Here is a 23651-nt window from a genome sequence, read left to right on the forward strand (position 1 = left end):
GATCGAGGCTGATTCCAGCGCTGCCTCCGCCGTAAGTAAGCCCAGGAATTTACCCCAGGCTTTAAGCTGGGCTAAAAGGCACAAGTGTGCCCTTCATCGCAGGTTCAGGGTCGTGTGTTTGCTTGGGCTCCATGTAGCCCAAGCAGACACAGAGCCAGGCTCCTAGAGTGCCCAGCTCATGGGGGAATCCCTAAATGCACTGCACATTTAGGGATTCCTGGAGGCCGGGATTCATTTTTCCAGCCTCCAGAGATCTGTACAATCTTGCGGGTGTGCAAGCAGCGTGTCCCATAGAAGGCCAAAGATTGCCTGGGGGTAGAGTTGCCATGCCTCCTAAAATTCCGGGTTTCACCCAGTTTTTAAGCATCTCACCCAGATTGCTGAGTCCACCCAGATTTGCCTGGATTTCAACTTTCATTTTAAAAAAGAAAAAAGCTAAGCTCTAGCCCTTGTAGAAGCAGAGTTATGGAGCAAAACGTGCAGGCACTATTCCGCTCAAAAAAAAATTTCAAGCCAATTTACATAATATGCAAATTAGGCACCCAGATTTGGAAAGCCCAGAATGTGGCAACCCTACCTGGGGGTAAGGTAAGCTCGATCTTGCCTTCCCCTCGTGCCCTGCCTACAGCAAATGTTAGTGTGCGCGACCTTACTAGATCATTGCAGAAGTGATAGTAATACCCAGATGCTGATGAAACCAATGTCCTAGAATGGATATGGGAATCCTTACAAAACAGATGTTGTTCCAAATGGCTGAAGAAAATAGCATGTTGCATCAAATCCTTTATGACTTCCAAGTCCCTTTGTGGAGTTCAAGAGTTCTTCCATTTTTTTTAATTTACTAAATGTCTTCATTGTCACATCTTCAGGATCACATCATTCCAGTTCAATGTCTCCTGCATACAGGGTGATCAGCAGTATTGCAGCAAACCCTGTAAGCAAGCCAGCATTTTGGATCAGGAAGAAGGCTAGATCAGTTTTCCTTCCAGTTACTTTCTCTCTCAACATGTCATTCATCTCTGGGAACTAGAGAAAGAGAAACATTTTTAGGTCAGTTTTGCCATCTGGTGGTGATTAAACATATTACATTTGCATTCCAGCCTTGTGTTTAATGCGTCCATTGATTTATTGTACATTACTGTGTAAGATATGTCTCCTAAACTACCAGAAAAGCAGTAGCTTGGGCCTATGCCCAGCATGGAGCTTGGGGCCAAATGATGATTTCACCAAGAAAAGAACAAAAAATGTGTTTTTGACTTAAGCATCTCTCTTTTCAGTTTCAGAGGCATATTCCTATCTTCGACATTCTCTGATACTGGGAAGTAGTGAGCTTTTCTGTAGCAATGGGACTTGTGGAGGAGAACCATGGTTTGAACTCCAGGTCTGAACAGTGCAGAGATAGTGCAAATGCCCTTATTGTGTTTGAGGGTTTATTGGCTGGATGCAGCAGATGCAGGGAGTTTATGCAGTGTGCAGAAAGGCTGCTGCTAGCTCAGTCAAAGTCTTGCCAAGCAGCAGAGTGCATGAATGAGGTGGAGACAGAAGAAATGTTCATTGCTCTCCTTTACTCCCTTAAGTGCTCTTTGTCTTCAAAAATATGTCCCTGAGGGTTGTGCAGCCCTCAGGGACATATTTAGCAAAGAGCACTTACAGAGGGAAGGGAGAATAGCAAAAATTAACCCACTCCCCCCTGCACACATTCTGCTGCTCAGCAAGATTCTGGCTGAGTTAGGAGCAGCCTCTCTCTGTGGGATGCAGTTCCAATGCATCCCTAGATTGCTGCTCTGTATCTCAGCCACTATCTTCTATTTAAAGATATTTTATTTAGTTTATTTGTACAAGCAATACTAAGACCTATTCTTTTCCTTTTTATCTGGGCCAACTTATAATAGCCATGATTAAACTAGTATGGACAGGGGTGTAGCAAGGTTGGATTGGGCCCAGAGACAAGGTTTTAAAATGGGCCCCCCTTACTGAAGCTCAGCTCATGAAGTAAAGAAATCTTAAATGAGGCTGAATAGTGGTAACAAAAAGCAGAGTAAAATATAACCTATGTGCCACAATAGAACATCATCCTAAATTTTTTTTTAAGGGTTTGTAAATTGTGCATGATGCAAGTCATTTAATGGTACTAGAGAAAGACATGCTGTTCTGGTAGCTCCAGGTCTTAACACTCACATCAGTTTCGGAGGATAAATACAACTGAAGAAAGCCCGGGAGGGTGAGCAGCTGGGGGAGTCAGTCATGTGACTTGACTCTGGGGTCCCCCCCAAGGCAGTGGGCCCCCAGACAACTGTCTCCCCCCCTTGCCCTATTATAGTTACGCCCCTATGGAGTTGGCATCCTTGCGGCAGCATCTGGTGAATCACTTAGCACATAAGAGCCACTGGCCACTACTGTAGGAAAATCAACAGAGGGAGGAATTCCCACCCTTACATGCAGCCATTGGAGACATGGGGTGCCTCAGGCAGCCCCATTAAAGTACACATTTGCTGACTCGGTCATAGCCCCAGTACACACTGTGGGCAGCAGCAGGCAGCAATCACAAGCTTGCATTCCCTGCCTCCACCTGTCATTACTGCTACTGCTAAAGGTGGAAATTCCCTTCCCTGTCCCCTTGATCACACTGCAGTACTGACCTTGCAAAGCACCAGGAATGGGGAGGTCTCAAACCAGATCTCCTAATAGCCAGTAACCAACCCTTTTGTCCTACACCAACCATGTCCTGGTCCATCAGTAAGCTGGAGAGATGAAAAGCTCATGGACCAAGTGTGTCCTCTGGGGTGAATGCCAAGCTGAGCATTTTCAGCTGATCTCAGCTTGGCTATGGATGGTTGACCCCTTGGCTCAATAAAACCCCAGTCTGAACAACTGATCAGTGCAGCAAGCAGACTTATCACCTCACTCTGCCTTGCCCTGCCCCTGCTTGACAGACCCTCTACTGGACTGTAGCCCAGTGCCTGACCAGGCCCATCCTCAGCTGCTTTACCTGCCTCTGGCCCTCCACTTCTTACCTGTCCAGATCTCAGTGAGACCTTCATACCACAACCAGTCTTGGCCCCTAATCAAGGCATGACCAACCAGCTTGCAGTTCCTCCCTGTGAGGTGCTACATTGGTCATTGCTAAATCTGGTTGGTGTTTGTATATCTAAATACCATATTGGTACCCACCATAACATAAACAACTTTACCCTGCCTTTGGGATGGGGCGGGTTGCAAATCCATTAAACAAGCAAAAGAAATTCATTCCCCTACTGAGTCATGCTGTTTATTGAACCATTGGTTTTTCTATCTCTATTTAAGCTGCCTTATAGGATTGTGTGGCAAGGATAGCATGAAATAAATGTAAATCAGGCTGAGCCTTCAGAAAAAGGAAGGCACAACATCTAAATCAACAACAACATCTGAAACATTGCACTCTGTCTTTGTTTCTTCTGCAAAACAAAGAACGAATAGCACACCCTTTAAATAAAAAAAAGATTTTCCAGGACTAATGAACCATCAGAGGTTTTGTACAACAAATCCTGATTCTATGGTCAAGGCACATAACAGTTTTCTAGATACACACACATGTATGTACATGTGTACACACACACACACTCAAATGTGTACACAGATTCAAACAGAATAAGAAGAAAGCAAAAAAACAAAACAAAATCCAGAAGCAAGCTTAGGCTGGCAGGTAGGTGCATCCTTTCCACTTATTTGCAGTTTATTATTGCAATACACTCTCCTTGGAAATAATTAATTCAAAGACACTGAAGAAACTTCAGCTTCTGAAAAGTGCTGACAAATACAGATCAACAAAATTGCTGTGCTGGCTGCTTATCAAAGATGAGGTAGGATCAAGTTCAAAGTTTTCAAGCCCTCTGAAACTTAAGTAGTACAAAAACAGGCTCTCTGGAAACATCTTCCCAATACAGCTGAAATCCTCAGAGCAAAAGTGAAGCTTTTTATGAATACACGAATAAAACAGCCAATCTCCCAAGAACCTGCAAAACAATCCATGAGATGGTCCACCCAAGGCCCTTGTGAGAAGGCCACCCAGTGGTCTGCCAGGTGAGGATATGACGGCCTTGCCCCAAGGACCATGCCAGGCATGATCATCTAGCACACCACCAGGTCAGAGAAGGTCAGAAGGTGACCTCCTCACAAGGGCCTTGGGTGAACCCCCACCCCATCCTCCATGAGCCCTTTGATGGGCTTGCTCCCATAGAATCAGGAGGCCTCTGCTTAACAGGCCTATTCCCACCTTCAATTTTGAAGGACGATACACAAGGCCACTGGATGGCTTCGTGGCTGCTTCACTCACTCTGAGGACTTCAGGCTGTGGCTTGGATATGCCACCAGAGGCATTGGCGTAAGGATGCACCAGCTGGACCGAAACCATTTTTCCATGAAGAGCCCCATGGAGTTTGATACTGGATGGTGGTAGGCAGTCCATGCTAATTTTCCCTGTCCCTTGCTGGGAGATTGCTAAGCAACAGATGCCCATGATGTGATTCCATAATGACCACCAGACAGAGGAACTGCCAGTGTCAGTTTTGTGGTCTAATTACCACCTATCTTCCCTCCCCACCTATATTTATTATTTATTACAATCGGCTCATGAGCCATTGCAGGGTTGACCACATTTTTTCTCAGCCCTCGCTGGCGATACCAGGGATTGAACCTGGCAGGGTTGGTTTGATTTAAATCAGACTGGTTTAAATCATGATTTAGATCACAGTTTAAATCGCTTCACAGAAGGACTCAATTGTAATGCTTTAAATCACAATTTAAATTACTAGTCAGGAAGATTCTATTTAATCATTATTTTCTATAAAAGTACATTATTGTTGTCTAATATAACCTTAATTCATAATTAGAGATAGATGTAGGTTGCATATTTAGAAGGTAGATACAGACTTCTTGTAATGCTATTTCATTTGTCCAACCAGGCCTTGTGTTTTGTTGTTGCACTGTTTGCATTTTGCATGCATGCCACAGGAAACTTCATTCAATATCCCATCTGCAGATTAGGACTGATCTGGTCTGTTATCTCTTGTACCCATATACTGCTGTTAACATGTTCATAGAATATAATTAGAAGTTACGATTAATATTCATGATTACATCTTTGACCTAGGTTCTTTATGAAGTGTTTTTTAAAATCAATTTAAATTTTTAAAAATTGATTTTTATCAACCCTGGAACCTAGGACCTTCTGCATGCTAAGCAAATGCTCTACCACTGAACACGGCCACATCCCCCTAAGTCTCTCCGGTTCCATTTTGAAATCCATATTTCATCTTGGAGGTCCCATGCAAGTGGGATGCAGATGGTCCCAAGCAGATGACTTCTGAACATTGTAGTGATGACTTATCCATTCCGATTGGCTTTAAAGACTCAAAAGCACTCTCTCCTCCGAAAGTTGACTCTTCCAGGACAGGAATTGTTAAAATCCTCTCGACTTATGGAAATGAGCCAAGCACCTCCTTGAGCATGCTTCTCTCCCTGGAGAGGCAAGGTTTTTCTTTGAGACTCAAGGCCTTCTGTACTGTGACACCAATTTTCATCTGAATCAATAAGTACAGAATGACCCTGGTTCAGACAAAGAGGCAGCAGTTTTGTTCTCTATGTGCTGTGATAAACAAGGCTTTGTTCTCAATGTGTGCTATGGTAAATAACCACTTAAAGACTTGATTGAATTCAGCTGTGCCTTAGCCCATTCTTCTGGAGAATCTGAGTTCCTTTCTGCAGGACAAGGGCTGAACACGCACCACTTCTTTTGTGAGGACACTATCTCATCATGTCCAGAATCCACAGACGATAAAATGATATCAAACTGAATTCACTGAGCAAGTGCCTAGCTTGGGTACCTGTTACTCCAGGTTCTCAGTAACCCCTTCCCCATCCCAGCAAGATGTGCTCTGACACCGCTTAGCACAGCGGGGGATGGCTGGTCTCAAGCATTAGGAGGCTGAGCATTGTTGGGATGATATCCCACAGATCTCCTTTCAGGTCTTTCCATAGCAGATAGAGATGGGGATACTTACTCACTGCTTTTGGGGGGGAGAGGGGGTTAAATTAAACTGCTCTAGCTTGTTGGCTTGACAAGGCCTTCAAGGCCTCGGGCAAGCCGCCCCCACTCATGGGGATTTTTGAACATTCCCTCAGAAGGTCTGTTGCCTCCGTTCAGTCTACAGCCATGAGTGAGAATGTATATAAGGCAGCTACTTGGTCGTCTCTCTCCATTTTCACAATACATTACATAATCCATTTTGGGTCCAGCTAAGATCGCCATTGGTAGAATTGTGGTTCAGAAGGTGTGAGAGCACAGACTTCAGACAGGGCTTTCCTGCCTGCTCTATTATGCTTCAATGTTTGGGCCACTGAGAGGTGACGAGTAGGGAGAACAGAGAATATGGCTAACATGAGTTCTCTTATTTGTTCATAATGCTATTGATGAATTTTGTACTTACTGGCTCGGAGGGACCGGCGGCCTCGAGGGTGCTAGTGCAGCCATCGGGGGGGGGGTGTCTCCTTAGTCTTCCTCTTCCCCCACCAGCCTCCCAGGTCATGCCAGGCCATGCAGAGGCTCATTGCGCAGGCGCGGTGGCCTCCAAAATGGCCACTGTGCAGGAGGGAAGGCCCAAATGGGTCAAAGAATGGCCAGACAAGCCAATTTTGGAACTAAAGGAGGCCAGCGAGGGGGGACCTCCATGGACACCCCCACCCTGCTAACTTGGATAACTCCCCTGGAGGAGGTAAGTTCAGAAAAAAACTTACTAAACTTTTTTTTTAAACCCACGAACCCCCCAAACTGGGGTGGGGGGGTGGTCTGAGGTTGGACCAAACAAGAGGTGGTTCGGTTCGACCCCGAACAATCAGACCAAACTGGTTCGATGTCAAACACGTTTGACGTCGAAACTGTTTGCACACCCCTATTTTACTTGTGGCTTGAACAGGTGTGTGTGTGTGTGTGCGCGCGCACGCGTGCTTGTGTTTTGATCCTGCCATGTTAGATACAAATCCACATACTACTGTAGTCCTGCTAAGGGGGGAAGAGCTGGTCTTGTGGTGGTGAGCATGAATTGTCCCCTTTGCTAAGCAGGGTCTGCCCTGGTTTGCATTTGAATGGGAAGCTATATGTGTGTTAGCTTTGTAAGATATTCCCTTCAGGGGATGGGTCTGCTCTGGGAAGAGCATCTGCATGCTTGCATGCAAAAGGTTCAAAGTCTACCCCACAGCTTCTCACTACCTGTGACTCCATTTTGCCTAGCACCCCCCCAACCCCACAGTCCCAGGATCCACCAGCCACCACAGCCAACATGTGGAACAATTTAATGTGGCCTCCATACAGTGGCCTGATCAACTGCCTCCAAGGCCTTGTCTATTACATACATATTATATGGAATAATGTTATAGACTGACATTATAAATTCTGGACTTCGCCTCTCCAGAAAGTTCCATGCATGATATACTAATTTACTACATACAGACAGTTTCTTACATGGAAGAATATTTACAAATATGGCACATATCCCACATGCATTTTGAAGTGCTACAGTCCAGAATTGTACCTGATTCTTCATAATCTCTATATATCTCTTAAAGAAGAGCGGGGAAAGAGAACAAGAATTCTAACCCATCCTACCTGTTTCTAGACAGAGAAGAGCAGTGTGAATTCAGCAGAGAAGCAGAAAAGCAGGATTCGGTTTTGAGCATTCACACACATTATCTACAGTTTGTTGGGACATGGCAATAATGTTTCCAGTCTAACTGAAAGACAGAAAGGGTTGAGAGGGAGACAGAGAAACCTATCACCTTTTGTGCCATCTTGGGCCTAAAAGCAGGAGTGTAACCACAGCCAAAGACAGAAAAGAATCAGAAAGCTCACCTGTGATTTCCTAGCTTGCTCTGTGTCTTTCCAAGCTTTGATCTTAACTCTCAGGCAAAGGTAGAAATATAATCCCATTGGGTATCTAATGATAAGGTGGAAATACAGCCCCGTTGGATATCTGTCAATCAATCCAACAGGGCTATATTTCCATCTTAGCCTGAGAGAGTCCTACTTCATCAGGCTCAAAAGGAAAAGAGCACAAACATGCCCCAGAACTCACCAAGTCCACAATGAACCTGGTGCTGGGTCTGATTAATTTAAATTTAATTCAATTTAATTTAAATTTAATTTATTTAGCCAATTTGTATACCGCCCACTACCGAAGTCTCTAGGCGGTTTACAGCATAATCAAACCAAGAATTTAACAGTTAAAACATATAAAAGATCAAATTAAAATCTCCAATGGGGGCTGTGGATGCTGGGATGCGGATGGGGATGGGGGAGGAATGTTGAGTATACCTTTAAGAACATAAGAACATAAGAACAGCCTTGCCGGATCAGGCCCAAGGCCCATCTAGTCCAGCATCCTGTTTCGCACAGTGGCCCACCAGATGCCGCTGGAAGCCACAGGCAGGAGTTGATCTCACCTGCCATTACTCCCCTGCAACTGGTACTCAGAGGCATCCTGGCTTTGAGGTTGGAGATGGCCCACAGCCCTCCGACTAGTAGCCATTGATAGACCTTTAATGATCAGTAGCTGCTGCTGCTGCCACGTCCCAGCATCCCGCGTGGGTAACTCCCTGTGCATCCCACTACTGCCACTCAGCTAGCCGTCACATATACGCATCAGCCAGCTGAGTGGCAGGGTGTGTGGCAGATTGGCCACTTCAGATGCCAGGTAGCAGCGGCAGCAGCTAGGTATACTCCAATCCAACCTCCCTGTCCCAGCTTCCAGTGCTGCTACTATTAATCACTCCTACTCTAAACAAAGTGTATTGATAATTGCATTGGGCCCTCTCTACCCCACTGATTCTTTCCCCCACTGATTCTTTTCCATCATCATTCTTCTGTTTAGTTGTTATTCTTTTAAACTCAAACTCTTGAACCATACTCTGCAAATCCACAGCTGCATATGTGAGCGCACCTTCCCCCACTCAGATTTTTTTTTAATTTGGCAGGCCTTGCATACATAGGTACACACCACTTGAAACACGCACAGTTTGAAAATGCAGTTTTTGTGACTTGGTGGAGAGTTTCTGAGCTAAGAACTGTAAGAAAAACTAAGGTGAAAACACTATTTATGGCATGCAAGCTGCTCGCTCTTCTGGATCATGCACTGGCATTTTAGACTGCAATCCTGCACACAGATTTTCTTCAAATGGATGGATGCATTTGAACTGCACCGAATTGCAGCCAAAGTACCAAGACTAGGGGAAAGTGACATTAAATGAGTACTATTCCAGGTGTCTGTATTGTACAGTACAAGTGTAGTATTCTAAGAAAGACCACAAGAAATTAGTTTCATGATAACAACTCCATAATTTTCACTGGCCAACATGATGGGCAGCTCTCCATCAACAGTAGGGACCTACCAGGGCTGCTGCTCAACTTAAAGTCCTATAGATATATATATTTGTGGAAGGAAATCATAGTGGTTGACATGATAGAAAGCCCTTCATCAGCAGTAGGGACTTGCCAGGGCTGTTGCACAACTTAAGAGGCAGCCCCAACTCTGTTGTCTTGTTTTTATGCTTGTTTTTAGCTTGATGTTTTTACTGCTTTTTACTGTATGTTTTAATTTTTGTAAACCGCCTTGGGGTTTTCTTTTAACGAAAGGCGGTATATAAATGTAAAAATAAACAAACAAACAAAGAAACAAACAAACAGTGTAGTGATGGGGCTGTCATGGAATGATTAAAAATATGTGTGGAAGGCAAGCACAGTGGCTGACATGATCAGCAGCCCTCCATTGACAGTAGGGACCTGCCAGGGAAAGGAGTGCTACACTGCAGAAACCAGCAGTGCAGCATTCCTTTCCCTAGTAGGTCCCTACTGTCAATGGAGGGCTGGTAGTCATGTCAGCCACTGTGATTTCCTTCCACACATATTTTTATTTATAATGCTCTACATAAACACTCACACTCTTATACAAAATAGATGCAAGATGTCACAAGAGCTTACCATATCTGCAAGGGAAATGTACAGAAACATGCCTCCAGCTATTGCGAAGATAATGTTTGGAGCAAAGTTGTTGCCCACTAGTATACCAAAAGCCAGTCCAACATAACAAGAACATGCTGAAAGGAAGTTGAAAAACAAGGCCTGCCTTGTGCTCATTCCTGCATTAAGAAGGATGACAAAATCGCCTGAAAAAGAAAAGAGGGGGAAATGGTTCACCAGCATGTAATATTAATTATTATTGGTATGGTATGTGCTCTAAACAAAAAAACAAAAAAAAAAGATTTGCGATGTATATGAAAATTACAGGAGAACACCCATTTTTCCTTTTAAATGCTGCAACACATGTTTGGATCAGCTCTTGCTTAGAGGCATTTCTTAATGCATTAATTGAACACCTGAATAAATAGAAAATATCTTACCCAGTTCATGAGGAAACTCTTCACACAAGATCGCTATGGATGTGCTAATGCCCTGAAGCAGGGAGAGGGTGAAGGAGGCACCAATGGCTAGCCCATCGATGAAGTTATGGAGAGCATCACTCAGTGTGATCATCCAGGCAATTGTTCCAATATCTGACAATGAGGGTCCACTGAAACATTTACATGAACTGCTCTGAGTTTCTTCTTTCTGTGGAAATAAAAATAAAAAATCAGTTACATGAAGCCTTAAATGGCTGAAAAGGAGCTGATTCGTTGCTTTCTTGTATTTTAGGAAAATATATTACAGAACTGCAAAGGATTTGATAGGGATGGGGCCACAGCTCAATGGTAGGATTAGCATGCTGAAGGTCCCAATTTCAATCCTTGGCTTTGCCAGGTAGAGCTGAACAACATTAACAGCAGTGGTTGGTGAGAAAAAATCTTCCTGGCCTTATTAATTAACACTGGATTTTCTTCAGATTACAAAGAATGCCATTCTATTATAAAATATTACAGGAAGCAAATAATCTGCTGAATTAAAATGTATCAAGTGGTTTGAGCCTATACAATCAGGCTTAAATTGGGACAACAGTCTCCTGTCACATCACAGGTGTTAATTAGCAGGGCTAAGATTTTGTTCTCAAACACTGCTTTGAATTGCCACTGTGCTCATCTTCTATACATATACACAGAAGTGTCACAGACACTTCTTGCATTCCATGGCCATTTGACCTCTCTTTACAGTTTTTTTTAATCTACCCAAGTGTGTATGTTTCTATTATGGTGTATATTTAAGAACATTAAGAACAGCCCTGCTGGATCAGGCTCAAGGCCTATCTAGTCCAGCATCCTGTTTCATACAGACTGACGAACACAATATGTAGGCAAACCATCCACAAATTCTCCATCTTAACAAAGAAATTGAAACGAACTGTAGCCGGACATTTCAACGGAAGCAACCGTAGTCTCACTCATATGGAAATATTTCCTTTTGAGCAATATTCACTAGGCCTGTGCACAGGTGCAAAATTCAGAATCAGATCCGACCTGATCCCATCTGACTCCAAAAATGTTGGGTCAGGTCCTTTGGACCCTTCCAAAACTTGGGGTTGGAGTAAGAATTGGAGTTGTGCTTTGCATCAGAATGAGAGTTGGGAATGGGTTTGGAATCAGACTAAAACATTTTTTTAAAAATTATAAATAACTGCTGATACAGTGAACTCAAAAGAAAACACAGAAATTGCCTGGCACTTGCCAGTGTGAGTGAAAAATTGGCTAAAGAACTTTACCAAAAAAATTAAGATAAGATAGGAATGGGCAGGCAGGGCAGATTGAGGGCAAAAGATTCACACACACACACAGAGAGAGAGAGAGAGAGAGAGAGAGAGAGAGAGAGAGAGAGAGAGAGAGAGCCATGATCACGAACAAACAAAAAACTCACGCCACCATTTGGAGCTCTGGAAAGCTCCAAATTTTTCTGAAGGGAGTCAGAGAAATCTAATCCAAACTGGGGAGCTTAAGTTCAAGTTTGGACTCTCTCTGAACCCCTCTGAATTTGGTAAAATTGGACATGGGCTGATTCTACCAATCCGGTTTTGCACAGGCCTATTATTCACATTGTGAGATGCTGGACAAACAAGAACATTTTTGGAAACAGAGACTCAAAACGCTCACAGCTCATGGATTAACACACATAAAACTGATACGCAACATATGTCCATCATTCTTTTCCTGTCACCTGCCCTGGAAATCTGCCGACACAGCATTTGTAACTGCCGCCTTGTGAGCTGTATGTTGTTGTTGTTGTTGTTGTTGTTGTTGTACACACATCCAACTTACCCGGGGTTGGAGAAGGCTGGCGGGGAGGCAGGATCCTACCTGCTTCCCTGCACATGATCACCTGTTCCCTCAAAGCTCTGCCGTTCACCGCGGTGATTGACAGAGCAAGGAGCTGGAGAAGGAAGTCCTCCGGCATCCTTCAATGCACCTCACCAGGAGCGCAGAGAATTGCGAGATCCTCTCTCAGCCAGGGGCTCTTGCTACCCAGCTCACTTGAGCAAACACACGAAGAGGTGCCAGGTTTAAGGGTGCCCTCATGCCCTTAACCCTGGCTAAAGGCTGGGATTAAAATTTGGGTTAGGTGGGGTGGAAGCGCCAGAATCGGGAGCAATCCTGGTGCTCCATACGAGCAGCTAGCTGGGCTGCCCTAGCCTGGGTTGGGCAGCTCATGAGAATGGCCTTGTTGTTTTTTAAATCCATCTGATGATGATGAAGGTGTAAGCCAAAACATTCAACTAAAATGTTGTTAACTTTCCATTGTCAGTCATCTTTTTGTACTGTATGTACACACACACACACCTGCCAAATGGGGATAACACAACATGCATCTGATGGACTACAGTCCACAGAAGCTTCTGCTACAATAAATGAGTTAGTCTTTAAGGTTCCACTAAATTCTTTGTAATTAGAATAAAATGTCACTCAATAATTTATATTCACAGTCTCGATAAATGAGAATACAAAGCAAACTATAAGCATCATGAACATCCTACGATGAGGCAGGTCTCACAATCGGTGAGACCCGCCATAATGGAGTTTGTGAGCACGCAGAACATGCTAGAGAGACCTCTGAGCCAGGAGGCTACTTTTTAGCCTCTCGGTCGGGGGTCTCCTCATAAGTTGCCACGGCGCGGCAACACACAATCCGAAAGCCCGGGCTAGCGGAGCGCTTGCTCCACTAACCTGGGCTTAGGGGAGGGGTAGTTAAGCGGGTGACCCGCTTAGGAGAAACCGGGCTCGCCTGCAACCCCAGTGGTTCTCACAGTCTGGCAAAATTGGGCTAGGCTCCCTTAGCCTGATTTTGGCAGACCATGAGAATAGCCTCCTTGTATCTCAGTTACCTGGTTCTTATCTCTGGCCTAACAAGTTTGATTGCACAGAGGTTGCCCTCAAAAGCTGAGGTCCCAGAACTCCCTGCAAAGTCCTCTTTGCTTCCATAAAAGTAAAAGTTGGTAACACCTTGGAGGAGTCACTACAATAATCATAAAGCACTTGTTGGCAGCCTGTACTGGAGTGTTCTAAAAATTAGAGTGATGCTTGGTAGCTGATCCACATTGTCATCCTCCAACATATCTGACTTTGGAGGAGATAAAGAAATATAGATATATTTTCATATGCCAATAATAAGTTTGTGCCAGAATTGCTACCAGAGTGTAACATTGTACTGAAGGGTTCAATTTTATCCCTTGATGAAGAGGCAGCCCTGTAAGGAACAGCCAAAAAAAGCAATCCCCATTATGAAAGAACTGCCTTGTATAATTATCCAGAACAGAAAGTTAAGGCTCATTATGGCGTTACGTTAAGGTCATAATGAGACAAGCTAAAGTCAGGCAGCGAATCATCAGGTGAAGTGGCAGAGGGGCCCAGGCAGCATTACCAGAGGTGCTGCACCCAGGTGGTAGGCAGGGTGCCAGCTGCTGCACCCTGCGTACCAGAGATGTCTGTGATGGCTGGCATACTTCACCAGCTTCCTCCTCCTCCACCATCCTTGCTGCCCTTCTCTTTGGCAGTACACAAGTTCCTCCAGTCTCCTCCCACACTTATTGTCACCTTTGATAAAGAAGAGGACAGAGGAGAAGAAGTATGGAGGAGAGGAATGGTGAACTAGAGCAGGGATTCTCAACGTTGGGTCCCCAGATGTTATTGGACTTCAACTCCCATAATCCCCAGCCCCAGAGTCCTTTTGTTGGGGATTGTGGGAGTTGAAGTCCAATAACATCTGGGGACCTGACGTTGAGAATCCCTGAGCTAGAGCATCTCCTGGGAGTTATTCGCACTTGTCTTCATGATGCGGGGTAAATGTTGAGCGAAGCCATTTCGAATCACACGCATGGCATTGAGGGAAGCAGCCCCTCCACTCTGCTCTCGGGTTTCGTTTTGATGCAAGTTCACATGGCATGCCTCTGTGTTTTCCTTCTAGCCAATGGGCGGGGGAGAGAGAGCTTTTTAAAGAGCTATATCTGCATTTCTAAAGAGAGTATCCCTCTTACCATGCTAATGACTCTACTGGGAGCTTTTACCTATTTGCTCCAGTGTTTTTATTCATTCATTCATTCATTCATTCATTCAAATTCATTCATTCATTCGATTTCTATACCGCCCTTCCAAAAATGGCTCAGGGCAGTTGACACAGAGAAATAATAAATAAATAAGATGGCTCCCTGTCCCCAAAGGACTCACAATCTAAAAAGAAACATAAGATAGACACCAGCAACAGTTTTCAGAAAAAGTAGCTTAAAACCAGCATTTTAAAAACCCAGAAACACATCAAGATAAGCTAGAGTTTGGAAGACAAAGCCTGATTTGTGCGTGGAGTGGGTCCTAAGATCTCAAAGGGACTTCAGGGTAAGTTTGGCTGTATGAACGCATACACTGGGGTGCTTCACGTGATGAGTGTGAAGTGCCAGATGGGGTTTGTGCAGGGAGAGCGGGCTTAGCCCACTCTCCCCACACACAAGCAGTTGATTGCTGTTGACCGTCAGAACCACCGGGCTCGCAGCCGGGCCCAGTGGTTCTGGGGCGGCAAACCCGCTCTGGAACCCCTGCTAAAAAGCAGATTTGCGGAGCAAGCGCTCCAGCAAACCTGCTTTTTATGTTCGTGAGTAGCCGCAGTGCAGCTTCGCGCTGCACCTACTTACGAGTAGACCCCCCGGCCAGGAGGCGAAAAGCTGCCTCCCAGCTCAGGGGTCTCCTCAGTATGCCCTGCGCACTTGCACAGGGCATACTGGGGGCTTGTGGGGGCCACACGGCCCTGGTCCCTCCACCCCCCACCAGCTCTGTCAAAGAGCCGACCATCGTGTGGGCGGCCGATCCGGCTGCCCAGGGCTCCCTGCCCACTCATCTGCGGGGAGAGTGGGCTTAGCCCGCTCTCCCCGCAGTTCTTACAAAAGCAGGTCTCACTTAACAGCACACTTTACCTTACCTGGCAACCCTAAGACTGGCACATTCTCAGTGTGTTCCATTTTAACTGTGTGGGAAAGCAAGGTAATTAATTGTTCAAACTGGCCCACTGTCTTAAACAGCACCCTGAGATTTATCAACTGCAACCAAGTAGTACAAAATACTGCCTCAGGGGTACAGGCATGCAAAATGGTGTCTTGGGGGTGGAACCAATTACCTATTGGACCCCATGGGCCATACACTGGGATAAATACAAGACTACATCTAAGTTACTACAAGTTAGGACTCTGACTGCAAACTCTAAAACTGAGCCACAGAGATGCAGTAAGTCTTGGTCAAAGGCCATGCCTGGCACTAGGGGTTGGCATCACTGGGCAGCTGCTGCAGGCTCAGGGCCTGAGACGAACCCACTCTGATTTCTGTGCCCTTAACCTCTGTGCCCATAACCCCTTCTACTGGTGGAACAAATCTCTCCAGGCCTACCTAGGTAGGAGGGAGCCCAAGGAGGGCAGTTTGCCAAGGGCCCTGTGAAATTTGGAGCCAGCCCTGTCAAAGGCAACCAATTAATATTCATATTCTACAGCTGAGGAACACTGAGGCTGAGAGATAAGTGATTAGCACAAGGCCAGCCAGAGCAGATAATGAGGTAACTCACACAATCAAAAAACTGTGATCTACCTGGGTTTGGGAGCTAGGGGTACACCCAATTTTCAGTTGTGTGGAAGCAAGATAGGAGGCACACCTGGGTAGAGGTGATTTTGTGGAAGCAAGGCAGGAGGAAAACCTGCACAGCTTTTCCTCCTACCTGGCTTCCACACAATCACCTCTACCCAGGTTTTCCTCTTACCTTACTCCCACACAACCGTTTCATCCTCAGTGTCGTACCACGCACCCCTTCTGACCTCTCTAAGCTTAAAATAACCACCAGAAAGGATGTTTATAAGAATCTGGATTTTTATTAGAACAAATGTTCCCAACCTTGGGTCCCCAGATTTTGTTGGACAACTCCCAGGGAACCCTCCCTGGGCAGCCGGATAAGCCGCGCAGATGATTACCGGCTCCATCACGTTGAACCCTGTTGGGGCAGCAGGGTTCAAGGGCCTCCTGGCCCCTAGGAGGCCCATAAAGCACTGTGCGAGTGCATGGTGCCTTGTGGTGAGCCTCCCGATGCCAGGAGGCTTGTTGGAGACTCAAGTGTGTGGTGCCTTGTGGGGAGCCTCCTGACACTGGGAGGCTTGTTGTAGATCCCGGTCGTGAGGCTACTCGTGAATCGCTGTGGTGCGGAGCCACACTGCGGTGACACACAATTCTTTAACCTGCTTTTCAGGTGCTCTCGCACCCAAAACCCAGGTTAAGCGGCAGGCTCCATAAGCGGGCTTACCGTTGAGCTGCCTCCGGGACCCGCGTGGTTCCCATTGCTGCACATGAGCAGCAGGAACTGGTCTGGGCTCCCTTAGCCCAGTTCCTGCTGCTCGTGAGAATAGCCTTAAAGTCCCTTGTGCTGGCTGGTGATGCAAAACCTCTTAGCAGTTAGTTTCTGTTGGTTGTTGTTGCCTTCCTTCCTTTTCTTCCTTCCTCTCTCTCTCTCTCTCTCTCTCTCTCTGTGAGGCTATTCCCACAATCACTGGAAAGCGGGCCAAGGGAGCTTAGCCCACTTTCCAGGGATCGTGGGAACCACCGGGCTTGCAGGCTCCCAAGGCAGCTAGCCCGCCTAATTCCCCCTCCCCTTAAATGAGGTTAACGGAGCAAGTGTTCTGTTAACCTCATTGTTTTGCTCTTGTGTCGCCGCGGCATGCAGTGACACACAAGTAGACCCTTGACTGGGAGGCTCGAGTAGACCCCCGACCAGGAGTGCCCGGGCTTGGGGGTCTCTCCAGGATGTCCCGCACACTCACACAGGGCATCCTAGAACGTCCAGGGGCCATGTGGCTCCCGATCCCTGCAGCCTCTGCCGGCTCCGTGACGGAGCCAGCAGTCATGTGGGTAGCCAATCCAGCTGCCCAGGGCTGCTTTTTGATCGTCTGCAGGGACAGTGGGCTAAGCCAACTCTCCCCGCAGACCTGGAAGAAGCTCTTCTCACCAATAGTGAGAAGAGCTTCCTTTTCTCTTTCTCTCTCTCTCTTTCTGGTACATCACCTCCATTCTTGGGGGGGGGGACTTTACAATGTGACTGCCTGAGTAAATATTAATTTTGTGTAAACACAACAAGAGGATTTAAAGGTTGCAGTTGCAGCTGTGAGTGGAATTTAAGAGCACGTGACTAATTAGACATTGACAGGGGTGTGGACAAACAGGCATCAGAAGAAGGCAGGCAGGCAGGCCTAGCTTCATAAAGAAAAACACAGTTTGCAGCCAAGACTGAAACTTGGAGCCTCCAGGATAATGCACTGGTGCCCTTGACATGAACCACAAATTATTTTCCCCCAAGTTCCAGTACAGCATAGCTCCACCCTGACCCCTACGCAACCCATTGGTTCCTTCTGATGTAAACTGGCTATAAACACTTCTGGGCCAGCCCTGGGCTTTTGCCTGGTCATAAGCCCGACTCTGGCCTTGTCTATGTGGCTCCCACGTCACTGCCTATTTCTTCCTCTCTATCCCATGCTTTCCCTGCTTTTCTGCCAGCCTCCTTAGCCACCTGTTTGCCCCCTGCCTATTATTTTCTGTGTTCTTGTTTCAGCTTCTCAAGTAGATTACCTCAGGTATGTCACGTACAAGCTGACTTCCTGCCCAACCTCATACCTTTCAAATGACTCTTACTGTCTGAGGGAGCCCTGATGTGAACCTAATTTTTAAGCAGAGTCTGTTTCTCATTACCCTTGCAAAGCTCATGTGTTCTTTTAGATATGCAAGCAGCTTTGGGGTTGTTTCCCAGGTGACCTCTCCCCCCCACCCTTCATGTCCAGATAAAACTGAAGACAGTAGAAGATGCAAAGAAAGTGCCTAGCAGTGTTCCCTGTAACAGAGATTCCCACAAGTTGTTGACTACAACTCCCATGATGTAGACTACAACCCCCAGCCAAAGGCCATTGCAGCTGAGGATGATGGGAGTTGTAGTTGAGAGCCAGCGTGGTGTAGTGGTTAGAGTGCTGGATGAGGACTGGGAAGACCCGAGTTCAAATCCCCATTCAGCCATGAGACTTGCTGGGTGACTCTGGGCCAGTCGCTTCTCTCTCAGACTAACCTACTTCACAGGGTTGTTGTGAGGAGAAACCTAAGTATGTAGTACACCGTTCTGGGTTCCTTGGAGGAAGAGCGGGATATAATGTAAAATAATAATAATAATAGTCAAGAACATCTGGGGATCCCTGTTACAGGGAATACTATACTGCAGCCTAGTTAGCCTGCACTACATTTGCAGGGAAGTTATCACACACCTCCAGCAAATGTAGCTATGGAAAGCAGGGGGAGGGACCTTTTGCGTGGTTCTTCATATAGAATTGCATACATTTTCCCCACCATTAAGAATATCACTGTTGGCGTCGGGAGTGGGGGAGGAATAGCAGCAGACATCCTGAGTAACACTGCACTTGTGCAAGGGTGTTATGCCACCAGCATAACTAGCACTAGCTGTGCTAGCTAGTTGCGCTAAGTCTGGAGTTAGAATTCCAGACAAGAATAGTGCAAGCATCTTTCTACTTGCTCAACAGGTGTGCAAACTGGGGCACGCCTCCCATGTTTTACAGGGAACCTTTGCACAATTGCGCCATTCCAAAAATCCCCATGGTTTGGCGCAGCTACATGACATGCTTGCTCCAGCACAACTTGGTTCATTATGCAAGAGCTCCACGAGGATGTCAGCCATGATGGAGCAAGTCTTCATTCAGGGGCTGCTAGAAGCCACTGAGGCTGTTCTTGCTTTCAGCCAAAACCAGGCTAAGGAAGTCAAGCCTGGTCTTGGCTGATCGTAAGAACCACTGGGATCATGCCCAATCCCAGTGGCACTTCGGCGGCAAACCCGCCTGTGGAGCCAGCCTCTTAAACAGGGTTAAGGGAACTAGCACTCCCTTAGCCCTGTTTTCTGGATTGTCTGCCAGTTCCAGCTGCTTGCAGCTGGGGCTGGAAGACTGTGGGGCTCCTGCCCATCGCCCACAATGCACTGTGGATACCCACAATGCACTGCACACTGGCATGGTGCATTATGGGATTTTCAGGGGCTGGGACAACACATCACTGCCCCCAATGCTCCGAGCTGTCAGATGAGGCAGCTGAATGTCTGGACACATGGAGGTCATTCATACAATCGAAAACTGTGTTCTACCCGGGTTCAGGATCTGTGTGTACTCCCAATTTTTGATTGTGTGGAAGCAAGGTTAGAGGAAAACCTGGGTAGAAGTGATTGTGTGGAAGCAAGGTTAGAGGAAAACCTGGGTAGAACACAGTTTTCAATTGTGTGAATGACCTCGTGATCTCCATGCCTAGACCTGGAAAACCCTTCAAGCCTTCCTTCTCACACACCCTGAAGCCCTTCTCACTGATTGTGAGAAAGGGTGCATTGTAGTGTCTGTAAAACAGGAATGTGTTCTGTATTCAGCTGCTTAAGGCAACAGAGGGAGCAACAAAAGAGAAGCAGAAACGTCTGATTTGGCATGAAACACAAACCAAGTTGCCAGATCTAAGGAGATGAGAACTGCAGGGTGCAAAAGGTTTCTTTCTACCTCGCCTCCTCTTTACAGGGTTCTTTCAAAACCAGGTCAAACTCTTCCTCGATAACTTCAAAAGGCAGATTCACATATTACACTTCTTTAGGTATACCTTAAGTCTTATTTGCACATTGCATTTTGTGTGTGTACTTCAATCTTAAGTATACACACAAAATGCAATGTGCAAATAAGACCATCATTTGCATTATGCAGGTACATTATTCAGAGAGCCAGAGTCGCTCCAGCTATCTGTCAACGCTTGAGTCATAAGCCTGAGTTTGCTGCCACTTAATGAGGTCATTCACACAATCATAAATTGTGCTCTACCTGAGTTAAGGAGCTGAGTGTGCTCCCACTTTTTGGTTGTGTGAGAGCAAGGCCAGAGGAACTCCTGGGCAGAAGTGATTGAGGTGCTTCACATGACCCGTGTGAAGCGTCAGGAGGGTTTGTGCACACAAGCAGCCTCCAAGTCCTGAGCAGCCAGACTGGCTGCCCACATGACTACTGGCTCCGTCACGGAGCTGGCAAGGGCTGCAGGGATTGGGGGCCACCTGGCCCTCAGAAGTTCCAGCATGCCCTGCCTTGTTTTAGCCTCCCGGCGGGGGTCTCCTCATGTGTTGCCACGGCGCAGAGCCAAGCCATGGCAGCACATGATCAACTGAACGGGGTTAGCGGAGTGCTTGCTCCACTAACCTCATTTAAAGGGAGGGGTAGTTTCGGTAGTTTGCTGCTGGGAGGCTCACATGGCAGCAGATGACCAGGAAAAATCGGGCTAGCCTCCCTTAGCCTGATATCTCCTGGTCGTGGGAATAGCTTCATTGTGTGGAAGCAAGGTAGGAGGAAAACAGTAGCTGTTCCTCCTTCCTTGCTTCCACATAATCACTTCTACCCAGGTTTCCCTCTTACCTTGCTTCCACACAACCAAAAATTGGAGCACACACAGCTCCCAAACCTGGGTAGAACACAGTGAGCCGGGTCTCACAATCCATGAGACCCGGTTTCTTCGGGTGAGCGGGGAGGGAGCCGTGGGTGGCCGGATCGGCCGCCCACACGATTGCTGGCTCCGAGACCGAGCCGGTGGGGGCTGGGGAGCTCGGGGGCCACGCGGTCCCCGCACGCCCCAGTATGCCCTGCGCGAGCGCACAGGGCATACTGGGGAGACCCCTGAGCTGGGAGGCGGCTTTTCACCTCCTGGCCGGGGTTCTACTCATAAGTAGGTGTGGCACGAAGGCATGCCGCGGCTACTCACAATTGTAAAAAGCAGATTTGCGGAGCGCTCGCTCTGCAAACCTGCTTTTTACCAGGGGTTCCAGAGCGGGTTAGCCGCTCCAGAACCACCGGGCTCAGCTGCGAGCCCAGTGGTTCTGACGATCAGCAAAAATCGGGCTAGTGGAGGCTAGCCCGATTTTTGCTGATTGTCAGAACAACCCCAGTTTTTGATTGTGTGAATGACCTCATTGTGCAGGAAGGTCAGAGTAGTACAGGTGAAACTCGGAAAATTAGAATATCGTGCAAAAGTCCATTAATTTCAGTAATGCAAATTAAAAGGTGAAACTGATATATGAGACAAATGCATTACATGCAAAGCGAGATAAGTCAAGCCTTAATTTGTTATCATTGTGATGATCATGGCGTACAGCTCATGAAAACCCCAAATCCACAATCTCAGAAAATTAGTATACAGTGTACTGTGCTTGATTGGCCAGCAAACTCGCCTGACCTGACCCCATAGAGAATCTATGGGGCATTGCCAAGAGAAGGATGAGAGACATGAGACCAAACAATGCAGAATTGCTGAAGGCCGCTAATGAAGCATCCTGGTCTTCCATAATACCTCATCAGTGCCACAGGCTGATAGCATCCATGCCACGCCGCATTGAGGCAGTAATTGCTGCAAAAGGGGCCCAAACCAAGTACTGAATACATATGCATGCTTATACTTTTCAGAGGCCCGATATTGTTCTATTCTTCAATCCTTGTCTTCTTGGTTCCATGTAATATTCTAATTTTCTGAGATTGTGGATTTGGGGTTTTCATGAGCTGTACGCCATGATCATCACAATTATAACAAATTAAGGCTTGACTTATCTCGCTTTGCATGTAATGCGTCTGTCTCATATATCAGTTTCACCTTTTAATTTGCATTACTGAAATTAATGGACTTTTGCATGATATTCTAATTTTCCGAGTTTCACCTGTATTTGTAGGAAGCTAGTACTTGACCGCTTCGTATCTATTATTTTATAAGGAAGTCAGAGGGCATTTAATGTTAGAAACTATCCACACTGATTAAGAGAGCAAGTATCAGAGCCAGAGAGAATAGGAACAAAGGAAGCTGCCTTATACCATTGATCCTTCTAGTTCAGTATTGTCTTCACTCACTGAAGTTAGTCCTCTGCCAACTGAGCAAAGAGGCACCTTTTAAAATGGCGACTCTCTTCTGTTTAGCAGGGGCAGAGCAACAGGCCCTATCCAACCCCAGCACAGTATCTCTCCAGGGGCGGCTGCTGGTGTCTACTTTATGTTTTTTAGACTGTGAGTCCTTTGGGGACAGGGAGCCATCTTATTAATTTATTATTATTTTCTCTGTGTAAACCGCTTTGAGAACTTTGGTCGAAAAGCGGTATATAAGTATTTGTTCTGTTCACTGACTGGCAGCTTCTCTCCAAGGTTTCAGGCAGGGGTCTCTTCCAGCCCTACCTGGAGATGCCAGGAAGTACACATGGTACACATGATTGACAGATGCTCAATCACGGAGCTACAGCCCTATCCCCTAAGGGGAGTATCTTACCGTGGCAAAACACGAGCAAAAGGATGAGGCTAACGGAGCTCACCTAAGAGGAGGGGTAATTAGGCGGGCTAGCCGCCTTGGTAGCACCGGGATCGCCTGCGAGCCTGGTGGTTCCCACGATCCCTGGAAAGCGGGCTAAGCTCCCTTAGCCTGCTTTTCAGTGATTGTGAGAATAGCTTCAATGCTTACATCTAGTCACCCATCCAAACACAAACTAGGGAAGCCCCTGCTTAGCAAAGGGGACTATTCACGCAAGACCAGGTCTCCTTCCCAGGGATATTTAACCCCACATTCAATACTAATATGTACATAGTTTTTCTCTCTCATTCTTTTTCTCACTTCCTCTTGCTTTTGCTATGTAAACCATGTTGTGAACTTTTGTTAAAAAGCAATATATATATAAATATCTATAACCCTACTACTAACCCTAATCATATTAATGTGTTCTCGACTGTTAACAAAACAGCACAGCTGCCTTTGCAACCTTTCTAAATGCCAACGTTCTGATTGCGCTGGAATGAACTATCTACTGGAGGTTGCTTTTTTTTTTTTTTTTAAGGATCAGAGGTCACATGCTCACCCCTTCCTGAACCGGCAAGAGTCTGTTAATTCATACCTGGTCAGAGACCACACTGAGAGTGTCAAAATTCAGATTTCCATTAGCCTCGGCTACGGCAGGATTTGCATAGCACGTTGTTCCATTAACAGGTTTGACTGATTCAACAGGAGGAGGAGGATTCTGGGGATGTTTCAGTTCTTCAGGTTCAAAGTGATGGTGGCCCATCTAAAGACAACAGAATTAAACCAGACAGGAAACCAACAGATCTCAGAAG

The 23651-nt window shown here is 46.3% G+C and overlaps 1 protein-coding gene across 2 annotated transcripts in view; it reads right to left on the bottom strand.

Annotated features, from left to right (window-relative positions):
* Nucleotides 1–375: 375 nt before the first annotated feature.
* SLC39A8 (solute carrier family 39 member 8) overlaps nt 376–23651 on the bottom strand; it is a 38518-nt gene continuing 15242 nt past the window's right edge. The window contains exons 5-9 of one of the 2 annotated variants that reach the window (XR_008308668.1): nt 23435–23602; nt 10426–10633; nt 10007–10191; nt 7640–7764; nt 983–1026 (exon numbers count right to left, since the gene is read on the bottom strand). Coding sequence is in view for 1 of the 2 variants with exons in the window: in XM_053256450.1 (XP_053112425.1) it covers nt 877–1026; nt 10007–10191; nt 10426–10633; nt 23435–23602 (711 nt within the window). In the remaining variant the exon portion in view is untranslated. Of the gene's footprint in view, nt 1027–7639; nt 7765–10006; nt 10192–10425; nt 10634–23434; nt 23603–23651 lie in introns of both variants that reach the window. The other variant, XM_053256450.1, reaches the window with a different exon arrangement.

Source organism: Hemicordylus capensis, chromosome 5, assembly GCF_027244095.1.
Source record: "Hemicordylus capensis ecotype Gifberg chromosome 5, rHemCap1.1.pri, whole genome shotgun sequence".
In the NCBI taxonomy this organism is placed as follows: domain Eukaryota; kingdom Metazoa; phylum Chordata; class Lepidosauria; order Squamata; family Cordylidae; genus Hemicordylus; species Hemicordylus capensis.